At 39.2% G+C, this 16,780-nt stretch overlaps 1 protein-coding gene across 1 annotated transcript in view; it reads right to left on the bottom strand.

Moving 5' to 3' along the window:
• The window catches only part of scai (suppressor of cancer cell invasion), a 30,939-nt gene extending 15,304 nt beyond the window's left edge, over positions 1-15,635 (bottom strand). The window contains exons 1-9 of the mRNA XM_084572173.1: positions 15,375-15,635; positions 13,468-13,592; positions 8,690-8,785; positions 7,885-7,971; positions 6,108-6,206; positions 5,915-6,011; positions 4,548-4,646; positions 4,253-4,405; positions 42-143 (exon numbers count right to left, since the gene is read on the bottom strand). Of these exons, the coding sequence (XP_084428299.1) occupies positions 42-143; positions 4,253-4,405; positions 4,548-4,646; positions 5,915-6,011; positions 6,108-6,206; positions 7,885-7,971; positions 8,690-8,785; positions 13,468-13,574 (840 nt within the window). The 5' untranslated portion in view covers positions 13,575-13,592; positions 15,375-15,635. The remainder of the gene's footprint in view (positions 1-41; positions 144-4,252; positions 4,406-4,547; positions 4,647-5,914; positions 6,012-6,107; positions 6,207-7,884; positions 7,972-8,689; positions 8,786-13,467; positions 13,593-15,374) is intronic.
• Between the last annotated feature and the right edge of the window lie 1,145 nt (positions 15,636-16,780).

The following is a 16,780-nucleotide window of genomic DNA, read 5'->3' as shown; positions in this document are numbered from 1 at the left end:
CCCCCATTATGGTCCATTGTAATCAGACAACATGTACTCACTAGCGTTCCTTGTTTGGAGGTCTGTGTGGCCAGGTTCACAGGTTCCCTCTCCAAAGCTTGAAGCATGCGGAACATATCTATGGTTAACTCACTGAACTTGACCTGCAAACATAAAGGAGAGACCAGAGATCAATTTGCTGTTGCAGAGATATGTAGTCATTGCTGTTGTACACACGATCTAAAGATTTGTACTGACAGTAGAAAGTAGTCTGAAAGAATAGATCAAAGAGAGGTTTGTACTACATACTAGAAAAATGAAATGGCACCTGACACTGAAAAAGCAAAATAAACAACAGAAAACACACAGCAAGTGACAGCAAAAAACATTCAGAAGTTGTGTTTTTAAGTAATTTCTTCATGACCTTTCACTGGTAAACTATTAATGTACTGTGTTAACTGTGTGTTACAGACCACTGTCAAGACAAATAAAGGTGGCACCCAGAAAAAAATATTTTTGTTTAGTAGCAAATGTTGCAACATGAATGCATTCTTACAGCATACTATAACACATTACAGTTCTCATTCTAATTTATTTCATTTTCCCCTCCGACCACAGGCAATAAGAATATTTCTAGTCTGCTCAGCAGAAAAAACAATACACACAGGCCTAAAAAGTATGTAGATCTTACTGGATTATTTCAGTTTTGCTCAACCCCAACACTGCCATGCTGTTTCCAAGTAAACAGCAATGGCAGACCTGCTGAGGCATTCTGAGAAACTTCTAAGAAGGTAAGAATTTAGTTTTTTAAATGTTCTCCTTTGTTTCACTTGCTGACTAGCTAAGCACGGGCATCTTACTCTTACTGATGTACCATTATTAAAATCCACCTGTACCTTTTCTTTTATATGTTACAATCCAGATAACTGAGCCTGACAGAAAGCATGTGACTGCATGTATTGCCGATGATTAGAGATCGAAGGGCGATTTGGGACCATAAAACAGAGCGCAGTGGGTAGGGCGAAACGTTTTTTCATATGTGCACCCAGAGGGATAAGGACATTCTACAAATCGTTTTAAAGTATTAAGAATCATGGGAAAAGAACTCTCCTGGTCTAAAATGTACAGGAGCAGGTTGTCTGTGTAAAGTTAAACTTTACAAATCAAGTTTCACCGTGTAACACCTTTATGTTCTTCCAAAGCCAAACTGCTAGGGGTTCTATCACAAGGGAAAATAGTAGTAGAGACAACAGGCAGTCCTGCCTTGTGCCTCTTTGCAGGGGAACAGAAGGGAACAATGTATTGTTTGTTTGAACAGAGGCCACTGGAGACGATTACAACAGCTTAACCAACTGCATAAACTTGTTACAGAGGCCAAATCTATCCGTTACCTCATAGTGGAACTCCCATTCAACACTGTCAAAGGCTTTCTCAGCATCAAGGGGCACTATTCTTTCCAACGGGCAGAACCCGTTGGAGGAGGAGCTGGAAGGATTTTGGCAAACAGTGGCCATTGATAACATGTCTGGTAGGTGTCGGGGCAGAACAGCCTTGTTAGGCATACCTTCTAAGACAGGAGCAATGACACCAGAGTAGGTCTTATAGGATTCTGCAAGTTATTTAACACTCTATGGTGACTGACGGCTTCTTAAACCTCCACCACAGTTAATAAGGGTTCCCCTGAGCCACTCGCAGACTCCTCTCCTATTTGGGCAAGGGTTATGTCCCTGAGCAGTTCATTTGCAGTAACGCCAGGATTTTGAAGTTAGGACGGTCAGAAGTATATAAGTTGGCATAAAATTGGAAATCAATAAAAAGTTTTCACATATCGGATCTAATGACTGGAATTAATTTCGAGGTCACGTCCGTTCTATCCTGGTTAAAAAGGAGCTTCCCAATATTATTCCCGATTCAAAAGAAAAAGAAAAAAAAAGTTAGATTTAAATACATCTGACTTGGTTCTATTTATGATTATAAGGCTGAAGTAGTTTTTGCAGTGTCAAATGTTAAGGGCAGTCTGCCGCACATTTGTCATCAACATTCTTTAGCTTTAATTGCAATTCTTCAACTGGGTTTTGTTTAGTTGTTTTTTTTTTTTTGCAATTATTTGAACAAATTTAGTTTCAAGCCATATAACAAGTTCACTTTGAGGATTTTTCGAGGCCCCTTCAAGATACGTGAATGACAGTTAAGGACAGTATGAAGTGAGTACTACTCCTACACACATTGGAAAAATGCTGGTTTTGCATCTGCCTACAATCACAAGTTCACCTTCTAGTGTAAGAACGGAAAGAAGCTTCCAGCACTGACTCTTTCTCATATGCTTCTTATGGCTGCATGACCCAAAATGACCTCTGAAGGTGTCCCGAGTTACACTGATCAGGCATAATATAATGACCACCTGCCTAGTATTGTGTAAGTCCCCTTGCTCCTCCAAAACAGTTGTGACTCATCAGAGAATGGACATGGGCCTTCTGAGGGTGTCCTGTGGTGTCTGGCAACAGAATGTTGTTAGTGGGGGCCTTTGGGTCCTATGGGTTGAGGGGAGGGGCCTCTGTGGATCATCCCACACAGTGTTTTTGAGTTGTTCCTAAACCATTTTTGTGTGTGTGTCTGTGTCAGGCTGCATCCTGCTGGGGATGGCTGCTGCCATCAAGGAGTGTCATTGTGACTGATTCAGTTAAAAATTATTTTAAGGTGCACTGGACTAGGGCCAAACTGGCCAAAACTTTTTCTGATGTGGACCCCTCTTGTCCCCGGTGTAAAAGTCAACCCGCTGATCACATCCACATGTTTTGGTCCTGCCCTCACCTTAGAGCATTTTGGGAGGACATCTTTCAGGCCTATTCAATAATATGTGGTGTGAATATTTCTCCAAACCCAATATGTGCCATTTTTGGTTTCACTGATGAAACACGTTCGCTTAAAGGCAAATTTCATATTATTATAGCTTTTACTTCTCTTCTTGCTAGACGTCAGATACTGTGCTTATGGAAGGAACAAACACCACCCACATTCAGCAGATGGATCATAGACATCATGTCATTCCTAAAACTCGAGAAGATCAGATACACTTTGAAAGGTTCCATTCAGAGTTTTGAGAGAGTCTGGAATCCCTTCTTGTCATACTATGAGAGCATTCGACACCCATTACAAGTAGACTAGTGAGTAGATGCCCCCCCCCCCCATTATTATTATTATTATTATTAGTAGTAGTAGTATTATTTATTTATTTTATTTTATTTTTTTATTTTTTTTTACGTGTCTGTATGTGTTTTTGTGCTTGTGAATGTATGGGATAGGCTGGCTGAGGGTGTTTTTTTTTTTCTCTCTTGGGTGGGTGGTTTAAACATTGTATTTGCAATGTGTAATTGTAAGTTTATTGTCCTCAAAAGAAAATCAATAAAAAACTGTTAAAAGTAAGGAGTGTCATTGCTATGGGGTGGGGGTGCCTGGTCTGGTCTAGGTGGGTGCTACATGTCTAAGTAACATCCACACGAATGCCAGGTCCAAAAGTTTCCCAGCAAAACATTGTATTGTCACAAGATGGTCAATTTTATTTACTTCTCCTGTCAGCGGTTTCAGTGATGTGTTGTGGCTGATCAGTGTATAAGGTATCAAGACTTTAGCAGAAGATCCTTTAGGCCTGTATGTTGCAAGGTCGGACCTCCATTGATTTGACTTGTTTCCCAGCAGATTCCACAGATGCTTGATCAAATAGACCAAGTCAACACCTTGATCTCTCAAAGGCTTTGCAGTGTGACAGGGCACATTATCCTATTGTGCATTATTTGAACACATCAGCTTCATTAGTGTTCAATTGTGGCCCATCAAAAAATAATTAACCACAATAATAATTCTATAACGCTGTTTAACGTTGTGGAGAAATGCAGATTATTTGTGTCTGATTGTATCTGAATTCCGGAGTTCTCTTAAATCATTCTTGTCCAAAGAGAATGATAGACTCATATATTGTTATTATTTTGTTCTAGAATGCCTGGGTTATCTCTATATACCGCTGGTTGTGTGTGGAAACAATCAGGTTTGCATATAAATGACGATCTACATATACATGACAACTACAGTAAAGAAGTCATGATACTGCATACTGCAGGGATTACTGTTAAGTTATACATTGAAACGATGATCATTGATTGATTGATATAGTTCCATTTTAAAGCCAACAACTCTAGTTTTTGCAAATACGATCAACATGATCAACAATCGTGCCGGAAGGGTTAGAAAAACCGAATTAGAATTAGTGTGTTAGAACCTGGTTGTTACAGTTGCCGATGATTAGTGCGTCAGCAAGGATGAGCTGCCCAACCACCATGCCTTGTTCCAGCGGAGGCACACTTCCCTCCTGTAGCCGATTGCTGGTGACGACGACAGAATTGTTGTCATTCAGAACTACCACTGGATCTGCCTGTTTTACACAAACAAATGGAGAAGAGTGACAGTGAGCCAGAGATGTTCCAGTGTGTCAGCCAGCAGTAACTCAAAAGAAACAGACTCATACTGTTAAAGAAATAAGAAACAGTTTAAGTACTGACTATTAGATTGGTTACCTCTATGAAAGCTGCCACTTCCTGCAAAACTAGGTTCCATTCCAATTGGTCCTCTGTGTTGAATCGCTGAGTGTAGTCTTCGATTTCCTCAGATAACTCCTGCGGGTAACAGACAGACAGACAGACAGACAGGAAGCATCAGAACTGGCTTATTTAAAAATAAAAACACTTCTTTCTCTCTCTCTTCTGCTCGATTTATATAAATTGGTCTCGTAAAAAAATTCAAAAGCAGGCTAACTTTCCCTTACATTTTTAACAGAGAAAGCAGAAGCCGTGTTCAAGCTTTTCTTTCTTCTGTGTCTTCTGTCGTTCTTGATCCTGTTGTAAAAACTTACCAAACCATTACTGCAAAGCCAAGGTCTGTACCAAACTGTCTGAACTGTCTACAAAACTGAATACTACTTTTGTAGTTTTTCACAACTGATCATAAATATATTTGGTGCTTTGTAAACCAGCAGAAGAATTTCAGATCTGGGTACAGGACTGATGTGGTCCACTTTAAGTTGTGTTGCCACCCAAAGTACCTGGAACTATTAGCCCTAGGAACATTTCATAAAGAACTAAAGGGGTAGGTTTTCAGACTTCTGATGCCTTACAATGAGTTTGTAACCAAAATGGAGTGATTTGGGGTATACCCAATTAGACTAATTAGCTATTATGAAAGCTACAATTGGATTGTTTAATCTGACCAAAGTCAAAGATCAGTTCAGAGAAAACATGGGGAAAGCAATAAAGAACTCACTTTTAAGCAAATGAGCACAATGAAGGTTTGGTGTTTTTGCTTGATAAATTATTCAAGCTACACAAAGCTGTGACACACGTAGCCAGCTGCCCATTTGACAGTGCCGGGCCATTGGTGAGCATATACAACCATGGTTTTTGTGGTGTATCTTGCTGCACTGCACAACAAGATTAGTGCAGGTGTAAGGAAGATTCAAAACATGCCAGAAGCTACAACCCTGAGAGCACTGTCAGGCCTGAAGAACGAATGAATTTAAAAATTATGATGACCATATCCAAGATGTGCAAACTACAGGGAAACTATTTTGGAAATACCACAAATCTCTGTGTACCATTAAACCCTCTCATATCAGGGTACACAGGCCACAGTGCAGATATCTTTTCTCTAAAATCCTACTAAGTATATGTTTCGGGTTGGCAGGAGTGCCACTGCCATAGTCGGATGAAGCATCCTTCACCACACCAAGGTCACCAAGGACTAGAAGTCAAGTGTGCTTTTATAATCGTGAGCTAAGGTGCATCTTTTCTATGCTGTATGAGGTATATATGGGTGTGTGGTATGTCTTAATGCTTTTCAGAATAACAGTGTTGGTCAACTAACAACAAACAACAAAGTTTTTCCATACCTTCACCAAAACTTTGACTAGGTCCATCTTGTTCAGCAGTAAACAGACAACTATGTAGCGAGCATAATATCGAAGCTTCTTCACTACTAATTCAGGCCTGAAAAAAGACAAAAAAAGACAATTTGTGAAGTTCACATGATAACATGATACAATTAGGATTTCTGTATTTTTTTTTACATATTTTTGAGCTTACCTATCCTCTTTGTTGACCTGAAAGTAGTAGGAGCGCTGACGGATGGCTGAGTAGAATGAAAAGGCCTCATTCAGATAACTTGTTTCTGAGGTACGAAGGCTGTCAATGAAAAATAGGAAGAAGGTGTATTGATATCTCTGGAAGGGACCGCATTTCAAATTTGAATTTGTTACATCAACAACACAAATTGTAGGTGACAAACAGATTCACGGTAAGTTCCCCAAATTAATGATACATTTCATATGTGGAGCATAAAAACTGAATGCCACATTTTTTTCGTGACTGATCTGGTGCTTTGTAAAGCAGCAGCAGAATTTTAGATCTGGCTGCAGGACTGACGTGATCCACATTAAGTTGTGTTTTCCATCCAAAGGACATGGAACTATTAGCTCCAGGAACATTTTTCAAGGAATTAAAAGGTTACTTGTGTTGGGTTTTGGTCTTAAGACCCACAAAGAGAAGATCGGGCAAATTAGCTAATGTATGCAAAAGTGTTGTTCATTTTTACACATATTTTTTGCAAGTACTATACAACAAGTAGCTCCGGTCCACACAGAAGACTGTAAAACAAAAATAATGGCACAAGGATGGAGGAGATTCAAGCAGTGTTACTGTTGATTAGGATTCACTGCTTTGCAAATATGGTTACTGAGTCTGAACTGGAAAAGAGAGCAGCAGATATTTCATGATCTATTGCCTTGAGAAGACTGATAAAGTGGCTAATACACTGCTTGGCTAAAAAAAAAAAAAGTTGCCACCTATTGGATAATTACTGCATGGGTGATTATCTTTCAGCTGACAACAAGTTATTTAACCCCTACTGATGCAATGAGTAGCTTCTCATTTCAAATCATTGGCATGCATCAAGCAGAGAAAACATCTAAGGACATTGTAGAAACCACTAAAAATGGGTAAAGAACTGTCCAACACATTATTAAAAACTGGAAGGATAGTGGGGAACCATCGTTTTCAAAGAAGAAATGTGGTTGGAAAACATCCTGATTGATCGTGATCAGCGATCACTTAAAAGTTTGGTGAAATCAAATCGAAGAAAAACAACAGTAGAACTCAGGGCTATGTTTAATTGTGAAAGTAAGAGCATTTCCACACGTACAATATCAGTAATCTAATCAAATCGAATCTAAAACTAATCAGTGACACTAACTGGAAAAAAGGCTTCAATTTTCTAGGGAGCATAAAGATTGGACTCTGGAGCAATGGAAGAAGGTCATGTGGTCTGATGAGTCCAGATTTACCCTGTTCCAGAGTGATGGGGGCATCAGGGTAGGAAGAGAGGCAGATGAAGTGATGCACCCATCATGCCTAGTGCCTACTGTACAAGCCTGTGGGGGCAGTGCTATGACCTGGGGTTGCTGCAGTTGCTCAGGTCTAGGTTCAGCAACATTATGTGCCCAAAGAATGAGGTCAGCTTACCTGAATATACTGAATGACCACGACTATACAAACACCAGTTATAGCCAAAAGCAATTATTTTCATTTTATTTTTGTTTTAGCATTCAGTGTGATGTTATAGTTGTGTAACATTTATCTCAAGGTATTGTAAGGAAGTTAGAAATGCCAAAACAAAGACATGAAAACCAGTAATAGTAATAAATAAGAGAAAAAAGCAGTGTGCAGAAATGGGAGTAGAATAGAATAGAATAGAATCTACTGTAGGTTTAATTATCTGTGATTATAATGGCCCACAGTTACATGACTCAGGTAAGACAATGACAATGAAGTAATTAGGTCATGGTTGAAACATAGTGTGACTCACTAGTAGTGGTAGTAAAGCTGTCCAATTTTGGATGCAACTTCCCCAATCTGCCATCTCTTCAAGCCATACCGACTGTCCAGAACCTGCCTATCAGTAAATATAAAAAATACAACACTGAGCAGTAGACATTGATAAAATTAAAACATTGTGAGTGATAAGAACATCTGGCAAATGACATTCTATGACTCATGACCTATTGTAGTTGCATCCGGGGCGGCTGTGGCTCAGTAGGTAGAGCGGGTTGTCCACGAACCAGAGGGTTAGCGGTTCAATCCCCGGAATGTGCCACATGCCGAAGTGTTCTTGAGCAAGACACTGAACCCCCAGTTTGAATTATTTTTTTTTTGTGTGAGTGCTTGTGTGAGCGAATGGGTAGATGTGTCTATGACTGTAAAGCGCTTTGAGTACCAATAGGTAGAAAAGCGCTATATAAAAGCAAGGCCATTTACCATTTACCATACCGAAGTGTCCTTGAGCAAGACACTGAACCCCCCAGTTGCTCCCAATGCATGGCACTAATGTGTGTGTGCTTGTGTGAGCAAATAGGTAGATGTGTGACTGTAAAGCGCTTTGAGTACCAATAGGTACCCAGGTGCCACATGTAAACAATATCTATCCATCTTTTCTTATTTAAAGAGATAAACACGTACTGTGTCACATTTAAGGTCAATATTAATCATTCTTTTGGTGATGGATTCATTCAAATCAAAATGCAACCAATTGCAACTTTCATTTCATTGAACCACAATATCGGTGACATATGAGTTGTCATCTACCCATGCAAACAATAAGGGATGGAAATAACCTGTGCTGTTGCTGGAATTTCCACAGCTTAGTGTAGACGTCAAAAGTCCTTCCAAAGTAGGACTGCCACTGCTTGTGTCCATACTGTGGAAGGTCCCTGCAGCAGAGAGCACAAAAAAGGAGTGAGAAGGAGAGAAAAAAAATAAAACAATCACACAAAAAAATGACTGAAGGCTTATAGGTTTGCAAACATCACACTGCATTTAAATGAACTGTTAAATATTTAGAGTTAGCCGTCATGATGCACGGCTAACTAAACAGGTTCTGAGAGGTAGGTTTTCAGACTTCTGATACCTTACAACGAGTTTGTAACCAAAATAGAATGATTTTGGGTATACCCAATTAGACTTCAGATTAGGATTTTTAGGATTTTTGGCGATGAAATGATGAAAGGTACATCTGGATTATTTAATCTGACCAAAGTCAAAGATCAAGTTCAGTTTACAGGTACAGAGAAAACAGGGAAAAGCCATGAAAAACTCACATTTTAGGAACTGGACACATTGAATGTTTGGTATTTTTGCTTGATAAATTATTCAAACTACACAAAGCTTTGACACACCCAGGCAACAGTCGGCCATTTGACAGTGCCGGGCCATTGGTGAGCATCTACAACCATAGTTTTTGTGGTGTGCCCTGCACTGCACGACAAGATTAGTCCAAGTCTAGTCTAAGGAAGATTCAAAACATGCCAGAAGCTACAACCCTGAGAGCACTGTCAGGCCTGAATGTGAGTGGATTCAAAAAGTATGATGACAGAGAAGAGCTGCACAAAAGCAAAGCCATATCCAAGATCTGCAGACTAGAAGGAAGATGTTTTGGAAATACCACATATCTCTGGAGCCAATGACAACATTAGCTTTAAGTAAAACTGTTTTAAAAGTGAAATATCTGTAAATGAATTGATACTGAATCAAATCAAATCAAATCGGGACCTGTGAATCTGACTTAAAGCAACTCAGGAAATCAATAGTGGTACCCAGCCCTAAAGAACTGATGAGCCCTTATTCTCATTCGATAATCTGACTGAGGCCTTTTTATCTGTTACATGTTCCACTCTTAAATTGCTTTAACCATTGTAGCTACTATATTTTGCTTAGCCTTCCAAATTCCATTAGATCTGCTTCATTCTTGTGCAAGCAGTCACAATGTTATTATTGAAATAGCATCGATAATTCCATTTTCCTGTTTTTACTTTACTTACTGCACACATTTATTGGTCACCAATACATCACAATTCCTAATGTCATTTGCCTAATCAGTGGAACATTTTATGCATCAGTCTATGAGTCTAGCTCAAGAGTCAACCCTTTTCCTCTTTCTGTCGCTGCTGTCCGGCTTGGCTCACCATCAGATGCCAGGTTCAGCAGCTCAGCGGGAAAACTCCTGCTACTCCAGATGGCCAGTCTGTCTGTTTACTTTCTACAATGTTACTGAGCTTATTGTGAGAGCCACTGAAACCATATGAAGAAAAAAAAACACCCCAAATCCCGAATCCAGCCGAGAACTGGACCTAGGCTTTAACAGCAAAGCAGATAAGAACTTGCACCACATTCACCTATTCACTATTGAAACTGTTCAGTCCACCAAGAATCAGAGATGCTCTGATACCACTTTTTGTCAGACTAAATACAAGTAACAATATCTGAGCATGTAACAAACAAGGTCGTCTAAAGTTGTCAGAATGATGATGCCAGTGTTTTGCCAGTAAATTGAGCCCGTAAAATTTATATTGTGCACAACTGCAAACACCCTTTTGCGGTGTAACTCCCAAGTATGATTTATGTATTTCTTTTTCTGGCTTACCTGTCGTTTAGTTATTGCACTATTTTGTGAAAGACTGAAATTACTGCAACAAGAGTATGCATAATAGAACTTAACTCTGTCATATAACATCATCAGCTATATGTTTTATTTGTATCATCATCAGATTCTACATGTGAGCTTTAGTCAGATGTATGTATCTATGACAGATGTATGTTTATCTCGTTTTCCTGCTGCTCTCTGTTCTTTTCTCTGTCTCTACCCGGCCGGCCTTAGGCAGATGGGTCCCTCCATATGAGCTGGGTTCTGCTCAAGGTTTCTTCCTGTTAAAAGAGAGTTGAGACCGTCGCCTTCAGGCTTGCTCTGGGGGTTTCAGGCCAGGTTTCAGACCGGATCTTGGAAAGCGTCTTGAGACAATTTGTATTGATAATTACATTATATAAATAAAAGTTAATTGAATTGCATTGAATTGAAACTCCAGCTCCCAATTCCTACACACTTTGACTTAGATGTTACACATAATTATTTACAGAATTAAATTCTCAAGCAGGAAAACCATTAAATTAGCAAAACAAAACTGTGAAAATAAAGAAAAGCCTGACACTGTATATTAGTTTATTTCTTACCTTATTATTCTATAAAAAATGTATTCAAGGGACTGTACAAGATTCTTTGTCAATATCTGCTCAAAATCTAGAATCACTTGGGCTATAGCATATACTGTCATTAAAGTTCCAAACCATAGTTCTGTGTGCATAACAGTATGTGACATGCCACACCAACTAATATATAAACTCCTTCTTAGTGTATGACTTTACTGCTGTGGTTCCTTTGAAGTTGTGTAGTATGAAGCCATCGATCATTTTGTTAAAATGCTATAAACAGTCCTATTCCAAGTTTACAAGGAATAGGAAAAACTGCTTCCAAAAGAGATCTGGCACTGTATAAAAGTGATACTGGAGCAGCAGTCAGTCTGCAAATAATCACAATTAACCTAAAAAAAAGTTTTAAATAGGTCAGTAATACAAGGCTAATGATTGCTTCACTCATATAATCCCAAGAAAACAATTATTTCAATTCCTAAATCAGGAATGTAGCAAAAATAGCAAGAGACAATTCATGTGACTAATGCAGGCATGTTGCACATTTGGCATAACTGCTACTATGCCTATTAAGATTTATGCCTAAGGAGATGAGATATGTCCACTAAATCCAATAGATATTAGAAATGATATTGACTTTTGTTTTATTTATCACCAGTGATTTTTAAGTATATTTTAATGGGGAGAACATTTTTGACATTGGTTATTGGACTTTCTGAATCAATTGTAGTCAAACTGAATTTACACTAGTCGCACTTAAAATCCCTCATTGAGCCCTTAAACTACATGATAAATACTAGTGGTAGTGGTATCTTCATTAAAAGCTGTTCTTTACTGCCTTAACATTGATTGATGGTCAATTTTAACATTTTTTTTTCAACATGATTCCGCAAATATTCTGCACCGTACCAAATGTTGTGTAAATACAAATACAGACTAAAGATATATTAAAGGGGTTTTCAGGTGTTTTTCAGCCCTGAGTCGTGCCTGTGGTTTACCTTTCATGTTTTAGCTTCAAATCCCACCAGTCTGAGGGTCAGGTATCAAAGAAAAATGTAGGATGTACATCACTCCCTGCTGCTTATAAAGACTAACTGCACTCAGTACAGCATATCAACATTTTCTTTTTTTGCTCGTCTCATCTAGATTTTAGCAGCTGGACAGTCAAAGCACACTTGTAAAGAAAAAAACATTCTGTTATAGTAATTCTAGCCTGGATTCTGATATCTGAGGGTATCTGCAGATACTGAGCAATCTTCCAGTGATCCAGAGCTATTTTTTCCCAACAAAATCTCAAATCTCTATACCTCAATGCATACAAAGAGGTCCACAGTGACGTAATGAATCTAACAGGTTGCACGTTACACTGACACTGATAAAATAAAATGTTTTGTTCTTCAGTTTTTGTCCATCAGAGAGCTTGGCAACTCTACTGCTAGCAACAGACAGCACCACACAGATTACAGCTGAGCTGGGCAGGGCAGAGAAGAAAGGAACTGACGTCTGAGTCTCAGTCTGAGTCCCCACGTAACGCATTATTTGAATGAAATGGAAGCATGTTACCATACTGACATTTTGTAAAACCTAAATCTGCCCAGTACCAGTCATGTTAGCCATGCCAGGTTTAGTTTTAGTGAAATGGCACCTTGATGCACTCATTATTTAAATATGTGGACTATAGCCCATTGACAACTTAACATCACATTGTTTTTGTGTAACAAAGGGTGAAAGGGTGGATAAACTCCCACTGTCTGTCATTTAATGTTAAAAATAATGTATATTTCCTGGCAGTTGTTACATTGATACAATATGTAAATATTTTTGTGCCTTTAACACATTTACTTTATACAGTTTCCCTTGTCTTACCTTGCTTACGTTGTACCAGCTGCACAATGTTCTGTTCAGTCTAAATCTTGTTCAGAAATAACTAAATAAATGTAAGATATCAAAAATGTTTTATAACCATATCCAAAATAGCTGCGACTCATCAGAGAATGTAACTCTAACCCTTTTTTTTGTTACAAACTGAGTGTGGCCAGTCAGTTAAATGTTTAAGCTCTCAAAGTCAGCAGCTGCCTCCCCATATTGGTCTGACTCTAGTACAGAGTAGGCTGTGAAAGGACACAAACTCCAGTCTTCAGGTTGAACGTCAGACGCTCTGTACGCTCTGTACACACCCATCCATTACCCTGAACCCCATGTCCATACATTAAGGGAACACTACTTCCTATAATCCAGTACACTTGCAATGTACTGGATTATCCTGAATGTGGCAGGATACTCCAATGCAAACAAACCTCCAAGAGATACTCAGTTGCTACCATTCCTTTTCTTCGTGTGCATTTCCCACAAATATACAGTTAAAGTAAATAAGCCCAGTCCAGCAGACAGAAGACCACAATGCAAAACTAACCGTAGCCCATTGAAGAGTTGTTTGGACTTGTCCAGGAGATAGCAGAAATCTGTGACAGTCTTCCTTTCCCCTAATGGTATATCATCCTCAGTCTCGGCTCCAGTCATGACACTGATTTTTCTCCCCTGATCACAAACAAAAGAGAAATACTTTATATACACAATCCATTGGTATTGCCTTAAAAAACACACACAAAAGTAAATACTGGAAACAGTGGCAACATGTTGGTCTTTTCAACCTATTGGTGGTTAAAGTCCTTTACAGTGGTGGATGCTGCCATCCATACTGTTGCCACTAAAGCAGACATTGCTGATTGTAGATATTACAGATGCCCTACTTCAATGTGAATAGAAATAAGAAACTTTGGAGAAAATGTGTCACGTGGTCACCTTTTTTAGGTTGACCTGGACTGTCCCAGATTTCATTCTCACGGTGGCTGCAACCTCCCGTTTGCTAAGATAGATGTGTAATCAGGTCAAGTCAGCACACAGTCAGGTCACAATGTACGACTATCACTGCGTCTTCTTGTTCATATCGTTTACAGCCCAAGAAAAAGTTTATTCTGACTGTAGCTTCATAGCTATTAGCCATGCCCGGTAGTGTCTTGTGTGTGTCTATATACAGGACTGAGCAGGGAGTTTCAGGCGATTTAGACATTAAAAATGTGGAAGGGGCCTGATTGGTCCAAAATTCACCAAACAACATAAACATCAGGTCCAAACACACAGCTAGAGTTGTGAAGAACTATCTTCAGTCAGGCTGCAATGTACGGTCATTGACAAATCTGCAAATAATCTGTTATTTTTTTTTTAAGCAGCAACACCAGAACATTCTCCAAGTCCAAGTGTGAATATGATATTATTTTAGTTATATCATATAGTAGACTTAGACAAACCTTATTGACCAGAAAGGGGGAAAAAAGACTCTTGAAAACCGCTAATAAAAAGAAAAATATGCACAAGATAGTAATAAAAATAAAATAAATTAAAAGATGATGATGATGAAATAAATCAATATAGTATATGCAAACAATGTACACCATTTCCATATGAACGAATGTACAAGAAATAGAGACAGGAGTAAATATACACTATATAGATTGGAAGGATGCACAAGGTGCAAACTAAACAGGTTATTTTTGGGTACTGGGCTGGACCAAACTTTTGCAGAGTTCTGTATGGATAGAGGGAAGCTATCATTGTCACCAGACGTCTGCAGGATACGATCCTCATCTGTACCATCTCTATCCAGCAGCCCCCGCAGCGAACTTACCATGTAAAAATAGACAAGGGCTATTAAACACCTGCAGGGCATGTTTACACATCTCGGCAACACAATGCGCCAGTGCTGCGAAACCGACAACATAAACGATTATTATGACAGACAAAAATATCTTTAAATGTGATCGGACGTTTGTGGGCGCAACCGCTCAGAGAGACAGAAAAAAAAAAAAAAAGCACATGAATCATTCGCGACAAGGCACAATAGATACAAGAAGGACGTCTGGCTCAAGGAGGGGTGAACAAGCATGGCACTTCAAAGATGCGTAAAGATGAGTTGGATTCTTGGAGGGTCGCAGGAGCTTCTCAATTGTCAGCAATTTCTAATATGGGCAGTTATCTAACTCAGCTGTGACAGTAACTAATGCTGATGTAAATGATAACTGTGTTACCGCCCATTCATCTAACTGTGTTTAACTGGGCCGTGAGCTCTAACGGAGATATTTCTCTGCATCTAAGGTGATCCCCACTGAGGTCAGGACATCATTCAACAAAAGAGACATGAATCCATCCATAACGAAGATAGCCAGCGGCAGCTAACGTGTCTCGGCTAATAAAGACACGTCTAACAGAGGGGATACACCTACTTTAACCGCCTCTGCTTGCGTAATTCATATGTCTTCTTACCTCGCCAGCCGGCTAGCGTTGACGAACAGTAGTAACTACCACAGAGATGCTTCTCAAAAACCAGCGCAAAGGCAACGATGAGCTCTGTCCGCGACGCGCGTCTCCCTTGACATCTCACTGGGGATAAGTGCCGCCGGACTGCTGTCTAACAAGCGATGTGTCCCAGCGGCGCGGACCGGGCAGCTGCCCATCGAAGCCTATAGGATGATCTGTGTTAAAGGTGGTCGTCCTGTAACACACAAGAACACAGGAGGAGACAGGCTGAGGGGAACCGCTGGCTCTGCTCCACTGCAACTGGCTAGCTACTTCCGGGTCACATTTTCAAAATAAGAAAATCCCAATCACGTCGTGTACGAGCATAGGCTTAGTATACGACACAGCAGAAATGCAGAAGATACAATCAGTTGAAAAGAGAGGATTAAACTGATTTTTACACTTGCATTTCGTAAACGAATACATTTTTTGTTGATTGTATGGTTTGCCATACTTTTGTCAGGGCTCATACTATGTACTATAGGTTAATAATTTGTCTCATTCATAAAACTGTTTATCTAATGCTTTGGGAAAAAAAGGGGAAAAAAATCGTGCCATGTTGTACTACAATCTATATATTTATCTATCTATATATATATACATATATGTGTATGTAAATGTATAGATAGATAGATATCTAAAGACTGTTTTAGATCAGACTCAACTTTACTGCCATTGCATATATAGCAACATACAAGTTGTGTCTGCTTTTAGAACCCTTGTGCCCTCCACCGGAAGATGAAAAGGGGTCAAGAGGGACTGTGGCGATATTATTCACATGAACTAAGCAAAAACAACACCTAATTTACACCTCCTTCATTTTCATAAATCCTTCTAATGCAAAATCTGTCTTTAGGTCATAAACAGGATCTGTAATCTCTATTCACAGTATCAAATACAAGTTTAAGATGGTGCATTGGCCAGTTTGCACATTTCAAAGAACTACCAGAAAGTTGGGGGTTGTTTTCCACTAAATCAACAACAATGAACCACAAAGGTGAAAGTACCCCGCACAAAGGCAGAGACACTCATTGTCATATTGTGTTAGGATATACAGTCAGGTCCATAAATATTGGGACATCGACACAATTCAAATCTTTTTGGCTCTATACACCACCGGAATGGATTTGAAATGAAACAAACAAGATGTGCTTTAACTGAAAACTTTCAGCTTTAAATTTAGGGTATTTACATCCAAATCAGGTGAACGGTGTAGGAATTACAACAGTTTGTATATATGTGCCTCCCACTTTTTAAGGGACCAAAAGTAATGGGACAATTGGCTGCTCAGCTGTTCCATGGCCAGGTGTGTGTTATTCCCTCATTATCCCATTTACAAGGAGCAGATAAAAGGTCTAGAGTTCATTTTAACA

Source organism: Chelon labrosus (assembly GCF_963514085.1).
Source record: "Chelon labrosus genome assembly, chromosome: 22".
In the NCBI taxonomy this organism is placed as follows: Eukaryota; Metazoa; Chordata; class Actinopteri; order Mugiliformes; family Mugilidae; genus Chelon; species Chelon labrosus.
Note: the sequence above shows the minus strand (reverse complement) of the source record. Positions and strands in the feature narration are given on the sequence as shown.